This window comes from Triticum urartu, chromosome 3A (genome assembly GCF_056163025.1).
Source record: "Triticum urartu cultivar PI428250 chromosome 3A, HENAU_Tu73, whole genome shotgun sequence".
NCBI lineage: Eukaryota > Viridiplantae > Streptophyta > Magnoliopsida > Poales > Poaceae > Triticum > Triticum urartu.
In genome coordinates, this window is record NC_141875.1 from 214,585,351 (window position 1) to 214,603,864 (window position 18,514).

General features: G+C 51.9%; 1 protein-coding gene and 1 pseudogene across 1 annotated transcript; one reads left to right on the plus strand and one right to left on the minus strand.

Moving 5' to 3' along the window:
• Positions 1-9,309: 9,309 nt before the first annotated feature.
• Positions 9,310-13,274, plus strand: LOC125543664 (uncharacterized). The gene is made up of 7 exons (XM_048707089.2): positions 9,310-10,572; positions 11,116-11,248; positions 11,359-11,574; positions 11,665-11,820; positions 11,918-12,559; positions 12,654-12,770; positions 12,861-13,274. The coding sequence occupies exons 1-7, from the start codon at positions 9,482-9,484 to the stop codon at positions 13,236-13,238; spliced, it is 2,733 nt and encodes a 910-aa protein (XP_048563046.1). The 5' UTR covers positions 9,310-9,481; the 3' UTR covers positions 13,239-13,274.
• A 1,123-nt stretch (positions 13,275-14,397) lies between these two features.
• LOC147979250 (uncharacterized) lies at positions 14,398-18,174 on the minus strand (annotated as a pseudogene).
• Between the last annotated feature and the right edge of the window lie 340 nt (positions 18,175-18,514).

Sequence of the window (18,514 nt, forward strand, 5' to 3'; positions counted from 1 at the left end):
AACCATCTCGGACCCACCGGGTTGCAGAACTCGGTTCCACCGATTCGGCCAAGGCCATTGCACATGTGGTTCTCGGTCTGACCGAGAATTGCAAATCGGTGTGACCGAGTTCAGGACTTTGTGAAACCCTAGCAGTCTCGATGCCACCGAACTGTGACTCGGTCTGACCGAGTTCACTAGTTTAGGTTCCAACAGCTGCTTCGGTATCACCGAGTTTGCAAATCGGTTGATCCAAAATGCTTTCTGTGGAAAACTAAAACTAAGTTTTGACTCATTCTTTTGCAAAAACCTCTGCATTTTGTGATGCTCATCCACTCTATCTCATCTATATCTATTCGCAGGGTTTGCTGTCAGTGTTTGCAACATGTCTGACCAGAGTGACAGCCAGAACAGGTCAGAGGAGCAGGTTCACCTGAGTGAGGGCACTAGTCCCTCTAGCAGTTCAGATGATGGTAGCAGGAGCACCCCAAGCAATTTGCCAAAGGATGCTACTAGAGCAAGCAAGAATAAAACTTTAGAGTCTGAGGATGAAGACTATGTGGCCACTGAGGAACTTCAGAGTCTGAGGATGAAGACTATGTGGCCACTGAGGATGAAGCCACATCAAAGAAGAAAGTGGTTAAGAAGGAGTACAGCTCAGCTGCAGTTAAGCCAGGGATGAAGATCAAAAGGCCAGCAGGAAGACAACCAATGTCTAAGGCCAAAGCATCCTCTCAAGCATCTTTGGAATCTCAACCCAAAGAGCCTGCTGCAGAAGGAAAGAAAAGGAAGGAAAGGGTCAAGAAGACCATGGCCAGAGTGATTGGAAAGGCTTCCATGATGGAAGAAGAAGAGGAAGAAGAGGTTGATGCACCAGCACCCAAGGCACATAAGCTTATGGGTGATGCTATCAGGACAGGGGCTGCATCATCAAAGCCCAAAGAAGCACCCAAAGCTGCCTCCAAGCCCAAGACTGCACCAAAGAGAAATACCAGAAACATACCAGCTGCTGAGAAGAACAAGGCCCCAGTGCCTGAGACTGTTGCTGAAGAAGAAGATGAAGAGCATGTTCTGAGAAAATTGAAGCCGAAAATTCCAGACCACAATGATGCTCATCCTGTGGCTGAGAACATGAAGATCAGGAGAGACTCAGGACTGAGGAAATGGAGAGAGACAGATCCATATGCTACCAGGAGAAGGACTGCTGTTGATTCAGGTTCCACACAAAGGAACAGCAGGATTTCTATGAGACAATTTTGTTGGACAAGAAGCCTATAGTGTGTGATATGAGGTGGGTCAACTGGACCTACATGAAGGAAAATGAGGAACACTATCCTAGTGTGTTTGACAGCTTCAGTGCTTGTGGAGTTGCAGACTTTGTTGGGCATAACCTCACAAAGTGGAATGAGGAGCTCATAATGCAATTCTACTCCACAGCACACTTCTATCCAGATGGCAGGATAGTATGGATGTCTGAAGGTACAAGGTAACACTCAACTATTAAGGAATGGGCAAATCTGATCAATGCTCCTAAGGAAGAAGAAGATGACTTGGATGTCTATGCCAAGAAGAAGATGGATCACAACTCTATGGCAAGTATGTACAAGGAGATTCCTGAAGATGATCTTGAGACTCACCAGTTTGGGTCAGTAAAAAACTTGTTGTCAGGGCTGCCTACAATCAATTGGATCCTTAGGCACTCTCTTTCCCAAGTCTGGTGATCACAGAATGATCAGAGGCCATGCAATTCACTTGCTACATATATTTGATGTGCCACAGAAGTTCAAGGTCATGAGCCTTATAGTTGAGACTATCAAGAGGACTGCAGCTGACCAGAAAAGAAGTTGTGGATATGCCCCACAGATCCAGGAGTTGATAAACTCAAAGGTGGGCACAGGCACATACTTGTTGGATAAGGAACACTTGCCTATCTATCCTGACTTCGAGGACAACCAAGTTGTGATGAATGAAGATGAACCCTGCTCAGTGCAAGCACAAGCAAAGAAGGAGAAGGCAAAGAAAGAGAAGGCCGCCAAGATGCCAACTCAAGAGGAGGCATCTGAGTACTTTTTGAAAAGAAAGCAGGACCAGCTTGGTTACTTGATAGCATCATCTCTGAGGATTGAGAAGGGGTTGACCACCCTAACTCAAAACCAGGAGAGCCTGGAAAGAACCGTGGAACAAAAATTCTATGATTTAGATGTCAAAGTAAATGAGATTCAGTCTGTTGTGGAGCAGCTACAGGATGACATGCAGGAGAGGAAGGGCAAGACAACCACTGATGCATTTGCCAGAGTGCCTCGAGCTCAGAGATCTGCTGCAGTGCCTGTACCAGACACTAGAGCCACTTCATCTGCACCAGCTACAGCTTCAGTGCCACCAGCTCCAGCACCTACCCCATCAGCTCCGTCTACTTCGACTGAAGCCTTCGTCCTTGGAGTTCTCCGGACACCACCACCTGTAGACCAAGCCTGAGAGACGTTTTAGTGCTATGCATTTTCTATGAACTTTTTGGTAACTTGTTGCCAAAGGGTGAGAAAAATGTGTAGATCATAGGATTCGAGAGAGAGCGTTGCTTTTTATTCTCTCTTGCTTTGGTGGTTGAACTTTGTTTATCTTTTGATTGCTTGAGATACTATGCTATTATCTGTGAGACATTGATGATCATGTGGTTGATCATAAGCTACACTTATGCTTGTTAGATGATATTATCTTACTTATCCTTATATGATTATTCACTTTGCTTGGTGATGAGTGAACGTATTTAATTCTTATCATTCTGAGCGCTCCACCAAGATGTATGTGACATGGAAGAGTAACGCATGATCCTAACTCATTGTGCATTTGCAGTCCAAAGCAAATCTTAAGATATGCACAAATTTAGGGGGAGCTCTTGCTTTTCACATACTTCTCAAAGCGACAATATCTTTCACTCTTATTATCATTTGTCGAAGCTTTGATCTATATGTTATCATCAATTACCAAAAAGGGGGAGATTGAAAGTGCAACTATCCCTGGGTGGTTTTGGTAATTCCTAACAACATATAGCTCATTGAGCTAACATTATTCCAAGATTAATATTTCAGGAAAAGCTCAATGAATGGCATGGCATGGATGAGGAAAGTGGATCCCTCAAAATTCTAAGGACAAAAAGTTTGGCTCAAGCTTCAAAATCAAGACTCTACATTTTATATTTTAGTGATCCAAGATCACATTGAGTCTATAGGGAAAGGCAATACTATCAAGGAGGGATGAGGTGTTGCTTAATGGCTTGCTTGCTCAAAGTGCTTAGTGATATGCTCCAAAACCCTCAACTACCTTCCCACATCCACATTTGACCTAAACCAAAAGTCAAACTCGGCCCCACCGATTCTATCTATCCAGCGCCACCGAGTTTCAAATGTCATAGCCACTGCCACAAACCATAGGCAAATCGGTTTCACCGATAGGGATCTCGGTCTCACCGAGATGGGATTGTAATCTCTCTGTTTCCCTTCGTAACGTTTCGGTCTTACCGAGATGAGCGATCGGTCCCACCGAGATTGCAATGTAAACTCTCTGTTTCCCTTTTGTAACATTTCGGTCTCACCGAGATGAGCGAATCGGTCCCACCGAGTCTACCTGACCAACTCTCTGGTTAGCTTATTACCAAAATCGGTCCCACCGAGTTTGTGTAATCGGTCACACTGAGATTACGTTATGCCCGGCCGCACATAAAATGGACCCTATCCACACCTCCGGCTGAAACCCTAGCCGCATTCCACTCCACTCCCATTCCCTCCAATGCACTCCCTCCGCTCACAAGCTCCCGTCCGGCGATCTCCTACCTTCTCCGGCATGGCAGGCATTGAATCCGAGTCCTACATCTCCAGATCCTTTGACCCCGAGCTCATCCCATGTGGTTCGAACGAGGAGATGACCGTCCACCTTGCGCTCTGCTGCTCCCGAGAGGAGGCCGCCCGACGACAACGCTTGGACTCCTTCCATCGAGAATCCATTGCGTCTGCGTAAATGTCGCATGGATCCAACACGAGGTGTGACGCTGCTGAAAGGACGTGGATGTCGCCTAAAGGGGGGGTTGGATAGACGGTTTAAAACAATTTTGGTTTACGCTTGATGAACGGATGTGGAATAAAACTAGCGTTCAATTTTTCAGGCGCAAAACCTAAATATAGAAGGCTCGACTATGTGCACCAACAACTTATGCTAAGCAAGATAAATAACAATGTGATAGCAAGATATATAACATTAAGCACTATGGTTATCACAAAGTAAGTGCATAAGTACATGGCTTGGGTAAGACATAACCGAGGCACGCAGAGACGACGATATATCCCAAAGTTCACACCCTTGCAGATGCTAATATCTGTTAGAGCGATATGGAGGCACAATGCTCCCCAAGCGCCACAATGGGTCACCGTATTCTCCTCATGCCCTCGCACAATGCAAGGTGCCGTGTCTTCACTAAGGGACCCTTGATGACGGTCATCGAACCTGTACAATTGGCGACCCTTGAGGGCGGTTACCGAACTCGTACAAATTGCCCATTGCAATCTCCACAACTTAATTGGAGGCTACCAAAGCGCCCCCAAGCTTTACACCATAATGATTGAGCTCTGCAACAACACCAACCGTCTAGGGCGCCCAAACACCCAAGAGGAACAAGCTCTAGGGTACCAAGCACCCAAGAGTAATGAGCTACTCAACTTTCACTTTCACGTATCATCGTGGGGAACTCAAACTGATGCATCAAATGGAATGGCGAGAGCACAAGGAGTGCTCAAGTCCTTCTCTCTCAAATCCCACCACAACAACTAATGCTATGGGGGAATATGAGAGGAAGAACAAAGAAAAGAACACAAATAACTCCAAGATCTAGATCCAAAGGGTTCCCCTCACCTAGATGGATTGGTGGAAATGTAGATCTAGATCTTCTATATCTTTTCCCTCAAAAAGAAGCAAGAATCATGGGGGGTAGGATAGAGAGAAAGAAGGCTCCAGGAGGTCAAGAGTGGTGGGGGAAAACTTGCACAAGGTCATTGGGGGTAATGGGAAAGAAGACCCCCTTAAATAGGGCCCCATGAATCTAACTATTATGTTGCAGAAAAACACATGAGCGATACAACCGCATCGGAGTGCGTTACAACCGCTCAAGGCGGAAATGCCAACCCATGGTGCCTGGTGCGGTACAACTGCCGGTGCCGTCGGTAGTACTGTTGAATAAATTCAGCAGGTATAACCGAATGTGTACAACCATGTATCGCCCTAGTACCCGAACAGAGTCACCCATGTGTGGTACATGGACTGGAACAATCACTGCGCCAGGGCTCCTATAGCCGCTAAGTCCAGACTCTAGAGCGGTACAACTGCCTCGGGCCATCGGTTGTACCACTTCAAAGATAGCAGCTGGGATAAGAGGGAGACTACCGTCGAGTACCGCCTAGCCACCCAAAAGGAATCACCTTTTCTGTTGATTGGGGCGGTACTTCAGTTGGAACAACCGCCCGACAGCTCTGAAAGTGCAACTATCTCTGGGTGGTTTTGGTAATTCCTAACAACATATAACTCATTGAGCTAACATTATTCCAAGATTAATATCTCAGGAAAAGCTCAATGAATGGCATGGCATGGATGAGGAAAGTGGATCCCTCAAAATTCTAATGACAAAAAGTTTGGCTCAAGCTTCAAAATCAAGACTCTACATTTTATATTTTAGTGATCCAAGATTACATTGAGTCTATAGGAAAAGCCAATACTATCAAGGAGGGATGAGGTGTTGCTTAATGGCTTGCTTGCTCAAAGTGCTTAGTGATATGCTCCAAAACCCTCAACTACCTTCCCACATCCACATTTGACCTAAAACAAAAGTCAAACTCGGCCCCACCGATTCTATCTATCCGGCGCCACCGAGTTTCAAATGTCATAGCCACTGCCCCAAACCATAGGCAAATCGGTTTCACCGATAGGGATCTCGGTCTCACCGAGATGAGATTGTAATCTCTCTGTTTCCCTTCGTAACGTTTTGGTCTTACCGAGATGAGCGATCGGTCCCACCGAGATTGCAATGTAAACTCTCTGTTTCCCTTTTGTAACATTTCGGTCTCACCGAGATGAGCGAATCGGTCCCACCGAGTCTACCTGACCAACTCTCTGGTTAGCTTATTACCAAAATCGGTCCCAGCGAGTTTTTGTAATCGGTCACACCGAGATTACGTTATGCCCTAACCCTAACCATATCGGTCCTACCGAGTTGCATCTCAATCCCACCGAAAATCCTAACGGTCACTAGGTTTGCTGAATCGGTCCGACCGAGTTTAACCATTCGGTCCCACCGAGTTTGGTAAATTGTGTGTAACGGTTAGATTCTGTGTGGAGGCTATATATACCCCTCCACCCACTCTTCATTCATGGAGAGAGAGCCATCAGAACATACCTACACTTCCAATACACATTTTCTGAGAGAGAACCACCTACACTTGTGTTGAGGTCAAGATATTCCATTCCAACCATATGAATCTTGATCTCTAGCCTTCCCCAAGTTGCTTTCCACTCAAATCTTCTTTCCACCAAATCCAAATCCTGTGAGAGAGAGTTGAGTGTTGGGGAGACTATCATTTGAAGCACAAGAGCAAGGAGTTCATCATCAACACACCATTTGTTACTTCTTGGAGATTGGCTAGGTGTCACTTGGGAGCCTCCGACAAGATTGTGGAGTTGAACCAAGGAGTTTGTAAGGGCAAGGAGATCGCCTACTTCGTGAAGATCTACCGCTAGTGAGGCAAGTCCTTCGTGGGCGACGACCATGATGGAATAGACAAGGTTGCTTCTTCGTGGACCCTTCGTGGGTGGAGCCCTCCGTGGACTCGCGCAACCGTTACCCTCCGTGGGTTGAAGTCTCCATCAACGTGGATGTACGATAGCACCACCTATCGGAACCACGACAAAAACATCTGTGTCTCCAATTGCGTTTGAATCCTCCAAACCCTTCCCTTTACATTCTTGCAAGTTGCATGCTTTACTTTCCGCTGGTCATATACTCTTTTGCATGCTTGCTTGAATTGTGTGGAGATTGCTTGGCTTGTGCTAAGATAGCTAAATTCTGCCAAGAACTAAAATTGGGAAAAGGCTAGATTTTTATTTGGTCAAGTAGTCTAATCACCCCCCTCTAGACATACTTTCGATCCTACAAGCTCCCTATGGGGTGGCTAAGTCCCCGGCGATACAACCACCAAAGAGCAGCGGTACAAATGCTCCACCATCACTTGGGACACTGCCTAACCCGAGGGAATAACCCCTCGGGCGGTAGTTGTTCCTGAAGCACGAGGCAGCCGGTACAACCGCCAAGGTATGTGGTACAACCGCCTTGAGCAACAGATAGAGGAAACAGGTTAGTCCGAAATTGCCATAACTTTAGTGGATAGACTCAGATTTCGACAAACTCAAACTTTATAGAAAGCTAACGACATGAGTTGCGAAATCTTTAGAATAAGCAAGAGTAATATGGCAATTATGTAGAAGTGTGAAACCTCCATAAGTGAAGAACTGACAAAAACTTGAACATCGAAAACATAATAAAAGATGCAAATGGAATCCATTTTCGATGAACTTGAGCTTGTCAAGAAGATAACCAAAATCTCCAAAACTTCACATAGAGAAAAACGAAACAAGAACCAAGAAATATGATGCCAAGGATGCAAAGATTTGAGCTCTCTATGAATGATACGATCAAGCTACTCACTCGAGAGCCCCCCTTGATAGTACAACTATCGATCCTATAACCTGGTCTCACAACTAACACCACGAGACCGGTAAGATAGAAAACCTATTAAGGATATACCTTAGCCTTGCGCACAGTCCATTTGAACTAGATTATGACAATCTTGACCTCCTCAAGTTGGACCACCTTTCTTGATTTTGCTGGCTTGATGAAGACTAGTGAGTTGCTCCTCCATACTCCACTATGGGTGATCCTCTCTTCGACACATCTTCACATTTTAGTTATCACCAGAGTGGACAGAAAGCTTCAAGCACATGATCTCTTCATGACGCTCTATTTGAACTTGCACAACGCAACCTTGATGATGATCACCACTTGATGTCATCCTCCATGGGTTATATGCTATCTTCCTTCTGATCAAAGCTCATAGAAAGATACCTAACCCACATAGAAACCTCAAATAAATCATGGATTGGTACACAAAGCGTAATGGACAATGCTTACCATACCATGGGATCATTGGATCCCACTTGGTACATCTTCTATGCTTTGTGTATTGATCGACTTGAATCCACTCTTTGTACTTAGTCTTGATCAACCTTGTATCATATATTCTCTCTACATAAAGATGATGTCTTGAACATAAACATGAATGCTCACACAATCCTCTTCTTCAAGACATGCTTGCAATAGTCTCAACTCTCACATGGCCAACTCCTTCTTATAACTTTGAAACCAACAAATGGTCTTCAAGCAATGCATATCGACAAACCCTTCAAATTTAATTCAAAGCAATCATTAGTCCATAGGAATTGTGATCGATTGCCAAAACCAAACATGGGGCACCATGTTCTTTCAGCTACTACGTCACCGGAGGCGGTGCGGTCCGTCTGGCATCCGAACGCGTCGGCAGATGCACAACCGCTTCGTTGGCGCGCCGAGGCGAAGGTGAACACATGGGCTTCCGCTGATGCCAATATGGTGTGGCGTTCCAGCCGTGCAAGGCATCAGGCATGGGAGACGGTGGAAGCCCTCGCGACGGTGAATGTTGGCGAGGCGGAGTCGCATTCTCCGATGCCCCGTATGTTGCAGCAGTCGAGCACCGCAACTACATCATGGTGGACATCACCGGCTCCTCCGAGGACGAATCCATCATTGATCTCATGTTCACCGACAGTGTGAAGGTTCCGGACTCCGACAAGAAAGAGTAGGGCATGGGAGACGGCGACGTCTTGAGTCCTGTGAGCCGGTCCGTGTCCCATGGCCTACTCTATCTCGCCAGCGACTGGACCAACCTTTCGAAGGGCGCAGCCGGCCACCAGACATGGGCACGACTTAGCCGGCTGAGGTCCGCTTAGATTAGGTTTTACGTTATATAAACTAATATGGATTTGCTAATTTGGAAATGGTGTTTATGGTTGTGAAATCAACTTTTCGTGTATTGTCCGTCGTGGACGCGACCGATCGCGCGTCCGCGGGTATTTTCATGCCGAATTTAGGCAATTGCGGTCGTAGATGCTCTAACATCATCCACCTCGGTAGAAAAAAGAAGTTAACATCCAGAGTCTAATGTAGTTTCATTTCAAACGTGTGCTGAGAACTTCAGATTCCCGTTCGACGTCGGTCAAAAACGAAGGCGTGCTCTCCGTCTCTGGGCCCATCGTCCCGTCCCCATCTTCCCTCATTCCAGGATCTATTTCAGCCAATGGGCAATGGCGGGCTTCCCAATCCCAAGTCGAGTAGAGCACCCGGGCGCGAGTCTCTTCCAGCTCTCCCGCCACCGCCATGACGTCGCCGGCGACGGAGAAGCCCAAGACCACCAAGAAGCACAACGCGCGCCTCAACAACCCCTTCCCGCGCGCCGTTCCGGCCGCCGCTTTCCGCAACGGCGACGCCGCGCCGCCCCTCTCCTTCGGCCCGTTCTCCAAGCTCGCCCACGCCCACGATTACCCCGTCGGCTCCCGATTCCGCCTGAGCTGGAATCCCTCGTTCGGCGGAGCGATCTCGCTGGCACGCGTCTCCTCCTCCGGCGGCGACCCTCGCAGCCGCGTGATGTGGGAGACCATCCCCGGCGTCGCGTTCGTCTCCGCGGCTTCCGCCACCACCGAGGCCGACGAGTGCCGCGGATCGTTCGCGCTCCGCGACGGACCCGCCCGCCTTGTTCCGGACCGCCAGAGTGTCGACAGGATCAGGTCCTTGTACCGCTGCGACGTCGAGGCCGGCGCCGACGCCCTGCGGGGCGCCGCGTTCGAAGCGTCTGACCAGACACGGTTCCCGGTGCTGTTGATCACCGGGGTCGTGTCTGCGAAGAAGGCGGACCCTGCGTCGTCGTGCTGCTGCGGCCTGCGCGCCGGCCGCCGCGCCAGGGCCCGCGCAGGAAAGCCGGTCCTTTCAGCGAGGTACTGGGTCTTCCTGGAGGAGAAGAGCGACACGCAAGTGTCGTTCAGCGTCAAGATCGCCGACTACCAATGGAGCTGCGGCCACGCCGATCCTTCGAGTCCACCGCCGGCGGCCACGACAGCTCCAAGGCCCCACAGGATCAACATCCTGAGCCTTCGGCTCCGCCTGGCGGGGCGAGTCCATAGGAGCATGAGCAAGAAGAAGAAGCTCTCCGCCGGGTTCCCGGCGCAGGAGGAGGTCTCAGCGCTGCTGCCGCCGCCGGAGAGAGCGTCGGCGGAGGAGGAGGCACGGCCGGAGGAGTTCAACCGGGTATTCCTCACGTACGCGAGCTCGCTCGACGAGCGGTTCTACGGCTTCGGCGAGCAATTCAGCTGCATGGAATTCAAGGGGAGAAGGGTGCCCGTTCTTGTGCAGGAGCAGGGGATTGGCAGGGGAGACCAGCCCATCACTTTCGCTGCCAATCTCCTCAGCTACAGGTAAATAATAGTCTCCCCATGTTTTGTTACAAATATTTGTCGATTGTGGTTTTCAATTCAAATACATGATGTTTTTACATAATATAAATAAATTCATTTTTTTCAAAATAAATAAATGCCATATTATTATAATGAATTTTGTAAAATAATAATTTATTTATTTTGAACAGTCCAATTTGTACAAAAGATTCAAAAGTTTGACCATTTAGATTCAAGAGTTTGGGCATCATCGATGGATTGAAAACGCTCTTAGTGTGGTCGCTTGTTGCATCCATGAACGAACTTGATACGTACAAGTATTTAAGATGGCAATGATGGCGAGTGTAATGACTCACAGCTAGGAGCTAGCGACAGTGACAAATTGTCACCGAAAGTTGTCTTGCGCGTGTGCGCTTGGAACTCCTACTCGATGTCCACAGTTCTCTCACTTTGTCATAGCCAGACAAGGAGATTATGTTGCCATTTTAATCAGTCCTGCTTTTTTTGTATTTCGAGTATGAGACGCTCTGTTGTGGTGTTCAACTCCTGGTGATTTTTGTGTAGGTCGGGAGGAAACTGGAGCACCACGTATGCTCCATCTCCTTTCTACATGACCTCCAAGATGAGGTCCCTGTACCTGGAGGGATACGATTATTCTATATTTGACCTTACAAAACCTGACAGAGTACAGATTCAGGTAGCCATTCAGCATGTCTATATGCACTTTCTTTTCTAATCAGTCTCTGAGTGAGCTGAGTGAAGTCAAGAACCGCGGACAGTCCAACTCAACTCGGTTGTGCATTGCAGGTTTATGGGAATTCGGTTCAGGGAAGAATACTAGAGGGAGAGTCACCGACCGAGCTGATCACGAGCTACACGGGGTCCACCGGACGGCCGCCGGTTCTTCCCAGATGGATCACGTCCGGCGCGGTCGTCGGCATGCAGGGCGGCACGGACGCCGTCCGCCGTGTGTGGAGCCAGCTGCGAGACCACGACGTCCCGGTCTCCGCACTCTGGCTGCAGGTCTCCGGTCTGAAGGAATCAACAAGCACTTGAGAAACACTCAACTCTGAACTCTGAACTCTGAACTAGTGCGTGTTGCATATTCTGCAGGATTGGGTTGGGCAGAGGAAGACGGCGATCGGGTCGCAGCTCTGGTGGAACTGGGAGGTCGACGACGATCACTACGCCGGCTGGAAGGATCTTATACGCGACCTCAGGTGCGACGGCGTGAGGACGATGACATACTGCAATCCCTGCCTCGTCCCGGTTCGTGCCGTGCATGTGCATCCCCGATCGATCAGAGCTCCAAATTTTGGTGGAAATTCCTTGTGATCGAGCTTATATGTAGTATGTGTGTGTGCAGATGGGTGAGAAGGGGAACGCGAGGAGGCACCTGTACGAGGAGGCCAAGGAGCTGGGGATCCTGGTGAGGGACGAGGCCGGCGAGCCATACATGATGCCCAACACGGCGTTCGACGTGGCCATGCTGGACTTCACCAACCCGGAGGCGAGCTCCTGGTTCAAGGGCATCCTGCGCGGGATGGCGGACGAAGGCGTCAGCGGCTGGATGGCCGACTTCGGGGAGGGCCTCCCGCTGGACGCGCGGCTCCACTCGGGGGAGGACCCCGTGGCGGCGCACAACCGGTACCCGGAGCTGTGGGCGCGCGTCAACCGGGAGTTCGCCGACGAGTGGAAGTCGGAGGCCGGCGAGGACGAGGAGGAAGGGGTGGTGTTCTTCGTGCGGGCGGGGTTCAGGGAGAGCTCCAGGTGGGCGATGCTCTTCTGGGAGGGGGACCAGATGGTGAGCTGGCAGGCCAACGACGGCATCAAGAGCAGCGTCGTGGGCCTGCTCAGCGGCGGCCTCTCCGGCATCCCGCTGAACCACAGCGACGCCGGCGGGTACTGCACCGTCGACCTCCCGCTCCTGCGCTACCGACGGAGCGAGGAGCTCCTCATGCGCTGGATGGAGGTGAACGCCTTCACCGTCGTCTTCCGCACCCACGAGGTACCAGCACCACACACACACACACACGTACCACTGTTGGATTGGATGAAGCACGCGCGCATGATGATTCAGATGATCCACCGATTTGTTGCAGGGGAACAAGCCCGGGTCCAACTGCCAGTTCTACTCCAACAGCCGGATCCTCGCGCATTTCGCGCGCTGCGCCAAGATGTACAAAGCCTGGGAGTTCTACCGCGTCCAGCTCGTCGAGGTCCAAACGCCATGCCGCTCTGCTAGCGCTACTAATTTTTCAATTAATCACGAGTTCGGGTGATGGATGGATGGATTTCTTGGCATGCAGGAGGCGGCGGAGAAGGGCCTCCCCGTGGCGCGCCACCTATTCCTGCACTACCCGGAGGACCGGCGCGTGCAGGAGCTGACGTACCAGCAGTTCCTGGTGGGGACGGAGATGATGGTGGTGCCGGTCCTGGACAAGGGCAGGACCGCGGTGACCGCCTACTTTCCGACGTCGGACGGGGGGTCGTGGAGGCACGTGTGGACCGGCGAAGAGTTCGGCGGTGGGCACAGGAGCGGGCACGGTAGCGTGGGGGAGGCGACGGTGCACGGGTTTCAGGCCGAGGTCACCGCCGACGTGGGCTGCCCAGCCGTGTTTGTGAGGGTTGGGTCACCCGTTCGGGAAAGGTTTGTAAGAAATTTGAGAGACCTCGGTGTAATTTAATTGGACGAGTAAATGGACACAACTGGATTATGGATCTTGTGTTACAGTGCCGTAGGCAGTCTGGTTACATATACAAGGAGCAGCCTACATGCAGGGCACGATCACAGGAGGTGGCGCTAGACTAGGTAACCTCCTGGAGATTAGGACTGCTAGTCACAACAATTGACCAGATATACATTACATGAATACAAAGGTAACGTGACAACTCAAACCCCCCCCCCCCCACCCCCCACCCGCCCCCCGCGCGCGCACGCAGTCCGAACGGCGCCAGGGAAGACGTTCAGACTAGAGTGGAAGTCATGAAAGATCGTCGACGGCAAGCCCTTGGTGAAGACATCAGCGAACTAGGGCCCGGTCGGGACGTGCAGCACCTTGACCTCGCCGAGGGCCACACGGTCGCGTACAAAATGCAAATCAATCTCCACGTGCTTGGTGCGTTGATGTTGAACAGGGTTGGACGAGAGGTACACTGCACTCACATTATCACAGTGCACAATAGTAGCCCGGCGAGGAGGGCGATGAAGCTCCGTAAGAAGTTGGCGAAGCCAACATGACTCGGCCACACAGTTGGCAATTGCGTGGTACTCGGCCTCGGCGCTGGACCGAGACACGGTGTGTTACTGCTTGGAGGACCAGGAGACGAGGTTAGAATCAAGGAACACACAAAACCCCGAGGTGGAGCGCCGGGTGTCAGGGCAGCCGGCCCAATCAGCATCACTGTAGGCAAGAAGATCATGCGAATAGGAGCGGTAGAGCTAGAGCCCGTAGTGAGTGGTGCCGCGGAGGTAGCGTAGCACACGCTTGAGCAGCTGGTAGTGACCCTCCATCGGAGCATGCATGACAAGGCAAAGCTGCTGAACCGCATAGGATAGGTCGGGCGGGTGAGTGTGAGATACTGTAGTGCACCAGCTAGGCGACGATAGTGAGTCGGATCACTATAAGGGACACCATCGGCACCAGAAAGCTTACTGCAGGTGTCGACATGAGTAGAGATGGGCTTGCAATTGAGCATCTTGGCACGATCGAGGATCTCAAGGGCATATTGCTCCTGAGAGAGAAAGAGGCCGGTGGTGGAGCGATGAACGTTGATCCCGAGAAAGTGGTGAAGGTCACCGAGATCACTCATGGAAAACTCACTGGTGAGGGCGCGAACGAGCGACTAAAGCAGAGTGGCGGTGCTAGCAATGAGGATGATATCATCGACGTACAGGAGCAGATACGCGATAGAGTCGCCACGGCGTAAGATGAAGAGCGAGGTGTCGCATTTGGAGGAGACAAATCCAAGGGAGTGAAGGAAACAGGTGAACCGAAGGAACCAAGTGCGGAGTGCCTGCTTGAATCCATAGAGGGACTTGTTGAGACGACAGACGTGCGTGGGAAGAGTGGGATCGGCAAACCTGGAGGGCTGCTGGCAGTAGACCACCTCAGCAAGATCACCATGGAGGAAAGCATTCTTGACATCCATTTGGCGAATGGGCCAAGAGTGCGCCGTCGCAATGCTGAGAACCACCCGAATAGTAGCCGGCTTGACCACGGGGCTAAACGTCTTCCCATAGTCCACGCCCGGCTGCTGTGTGAAGCCGCGCACCACCCAGCGTGCCTTGTACCTCACCAGAGAGCCGTCGGGATGGAGTTTGTGGTGAAAGATCCACTTGCCGGTCACCACATTGACACCTGCAGGACAAGGAACCAAAGACCAAGTATCATTCTGAATTAGCGCGTTATACTCGTTGACCATCGCGGCACACCAATGTGGGCCCTGAAGAGCGGAATGGTACAAGGAGGGGATGGGGGAAGGGGCATTGGCGACATGCATGTCAAAGATATCCTTAGGCATGGCGTAGTCGGTTTTACCACGAGTCTTCATTGGATGGGGATTAGCGACGGGGGTAACATGAACAGCGCGGGGCGGCAGTGGCGGGCTGTGGGGAGACAGAGGCAAGCGTGGCGTTACAAGATTGAAGAACAGGGGCGTGCGTACGGGGCAAGATCCACCTGGGGGCGATCCCGAGGTAGATGCGGCGCGAGGCGCGAGGCGGGGGGAGCTGGGCGCGGGAGTGGCGGGATCCGCAGCGTGAATGCGCGCGGGGGGAGCAGCTGCATGGCCTGCGGGCACGGGAGTGGCTGCATAGCCTGCGGGTGTGGGAGTGGCTGCATGGCTGGCTGGCCCCACAGTGGAGCAGCCCATAGCGCGTGGGTGGTTGGCTGCATGGCTAGTGGTGGGAGCGGGAGTGGGCGGGGGTTGCCCAGGGGCGTTGGCGGGATGTCCAGCTGGCGACGAGGGAGTGGGGTGCGAGAAGGGTGGTAGGTGCGAGATGCGACGCAGCGGATTGGCGGCTGCGGCAGAGGGATGATTTTCTGTGGCAGCACAATTGGTGAGAACGGAGAAGGGAAAGATGGATTCGTCAAACATGACATGCCGGGAAATAATAACTTTGCGCGTGGCGAGATCAAGACATCTATACCCCTTCTATTCGCGTGGGTAGCCAAGGAAGACGCAACGTGTGGAATGTGGGGAGAGCTTGTGGGTGGTTGCGGCGGAGATGTTTGGGTAACAAAGACAACCAAACGTCCGTAGATAGTCATACGAGGGATGGACACCATACAAAAGAAAATGCGGGGTAAAGTGATGAATGACACAAGAGGGATGAATGTTGAGTAGTGTGGTGGCGGTGTGGAGGGCCTGAACCCAAAAGGGGGGAGGGAGGGCAGCTTGGATGAGCAATGCCTGAACAACGTCGTTGGTGGTGCGGATGTGGCGTTCTGCTTTCCCATTTTGCGGAGAGGTGTGAGGGCATGTGAGATGGAAGACAACGCCGTTGGAGGAGAAGTAGTCGCGGAGAGACGTGGTAAGGAATTCGCCACCATTGTCACACTGCACACACCGTACGAGTACACCAAATTGAGTGAAAATGAATTTGAAGAAACAAAGGAGGGTGTTGCATGTGTCGGATTTGTCACGGAGAGGGAAAGTCCACGAGTAATGCGTATAATAATCCACAATAACGAGATAGTACTTGTAGCCTGAATGACTAATCATAGGAGATGTCCATATATCACAATGGATTAAATGAAACGGTGCACAAGTATAAGAGGTAGATGTGGGAAAAGGCATCCGAGTATTTTTGCCCAGCTGACACGCATCACACAAGTGCGTCGAACGATCATCCTTATTACAAGTAGAAAGGAAATCTAAGGGAAAACGAGAAAATGAGGAGGAGCTAGGGTGCCCAAGCCGCCTATGCCATAAATCAGACACGGAGATAGTGAAGGTGGTGGAGGTGGTAGCGCCTTTATTGCTGGAGAAGGGATAGAGATCGCCGTCACTGTTGACCCTCAGGAGCAGCGCCTTGGTGGCTAGGTCCTTCACGGAGAAACCAAGGGGGTCAAATTCCACAGAACATAAATTGTCATGGGTGAACTTACGGACAGAGATAAGATTTTTAACAATGTTAGGAGATAGGAGAATATGACGTAAATAAAAGGGCTTGGGAGGGAGATGCGTGGTACCGATAGCAAGAACAGGAAGACGAGTGCCGTTACCAACGATGATGTGACGAGTATAAGGAGCTAAAAAGGAACGACAAGAGGTCAAGGTACCTGGGTCTCCAGTGACATGTGAGGCGGCGCCGGTGTCCATGATCCATTCGGCGTTGGCGGGGAAGGCAGAGCCGTAGCTGGGGGCGGCGTGGTACATGGCTGTCGCGTCCCACCCGGGGGCAGCAGCGCCATAGGTGGAAGGAGCAGGAAGCGCTGGGGGCGTCGGCGCATGGCTTACCCGCTGGTGCGGCATGCCGGGACGGGGGCCGAGGACACCGGCAGAGTTCGGAGGAATCCAAGGCGAGCGCGGGGGAGGGAAGGACAGCCCCATCGGCGCGAAGTACCCAAGCCACGGCTGAGCGCCAGCGCCGCGGCCGGCGGGAGCATCGCCGTGCCCGCGTCCGCGCCCACGTCCTCGGCCGCCACGCTGGTTGCGACCGGCTCCAAGTTGGCCACCGCGCCCACTGCCACCGCCGCGGTCGCCACCGCCGCCACGAGCACCTCCGCGGTCACCGCGGTCCTCATGCTGAACGGCGAGGACCTGGGCCCCCTCGGCGCGCACGCTTGTCCATGGAGAGCTCGGCGAGGACGAGCCAAGATCGTGCCTGGTTGAACGTCGGGAGAGGCACGGTGGACTAGATGATAGCGGCCTGCATCGCAAACTTGGGACCGAGGCCGTCGAGCATCTGCAGAGTTAGGGTGCGGTCAGTGACCGGCTCCCGGACGTCAGCAAGTGTGGCGGCGAGGCCCTGAAGATGGCGGCAGTAGACGTTGACGCTGAGGTCGCCGCGGGTGGTCGCTCGGAACTCCTGGCCGAGGTGCATGGCCTGCTCGGCCTCGTTGTCCAGAAAATATTCATGGAGCCAAGACCAGATCGTGAAGGCAGTGGAGCCGGCCGGCGCGACAACGTCGAGGAGGTCCCCCTCAATGGTGGAGAAGAACCAGAGGACGGCAGTGTTGTCGTCGTCGTGCCAGTCAGGATCGGCCAGGCGGCGGGACGAGCCGGCCCTGACGTGGTCCTCCGCGTGGTAGCGCCTGAGCAGCAGGGTGATGTAGTTGCGCCAGCGAGCGAAGTTGGCCCCTTCGAGGGCGAGCTTGAAGTCAATGATGCCCGCGACGCTGGCAGGTAGAGGTGGTTTGGGTTGGAGGAGGAGGGCATGCTCACGGTGTTGGGTGGGAGGGTGGAAAGAGGAAGACCGACGGAGCCAGAGGCGTCGACGGAGCCATCAGCGTCGACGGGACCAGAGGTGTCGATAGTGGCCAGAGCGCGAGGGCGCAGATCAACGGCAGGGAGGGTGGCAGCGGCGGTGGCCGTGGGTTCGGCAACGGCGGCCACGGCGATAGCGGCGGCTTGGTCGGCATCAGCCTCGCGCGGAGAGGAGAGAGGAGTAACCATCACTCTGATACCAAACTGAATTATAGATCTCGTGTTACAATGCCGTAGGCAGTCTGGTTACATATACAAGGAGCAGCACTACATGCAGGGCACGATCACAGGAGGTGGCACTAGACTAGATAACCTCCTGGAGACTAGGACTGCTAGTTACAACAATTGACTAGATACACATTACATGAATATAAAGATAACGTGACAACTCAACAGAAACAACAACCAAACAGTTGATAATTGGACTAGTAATTAGAAAGTGGAAAAGTCATTGCAGCCGTCTTGGAGCAGTGGCAAGTTTCATTTGAGCATGAGAGCAAATCCCTGTTTTTCCAAACAAACAAGAAAT

What these genes read in the sequence shown, in the direction of transcription:
- LOC125543664 (XM_048707089.2), top strand. Translation starts at nt 9,482, where the DNA reads ATGACGTCGCCGGCGACGGAGAAGCCCAAGACCACCAAGAAGCACAAC. An exon ending in TCTCCGCACTCTGGCTGCAG is followed by an intron (nt 11,575 to 11,664) that starts GTCTCCGGTCTG and finishes CATATTCTGCAG; the next exon opens with GATTGGGTTGGGCAGAGGAA. An exon ending in GCAATCCCTGCCTCGTCCCG is followed by an intron (nt 11,821 to 11,917) that starts GTTCGTGCCGTG and finishes GTGTGTGTGCAG; the next exon opens with ATGGGTGAGAAGGGGAACGC.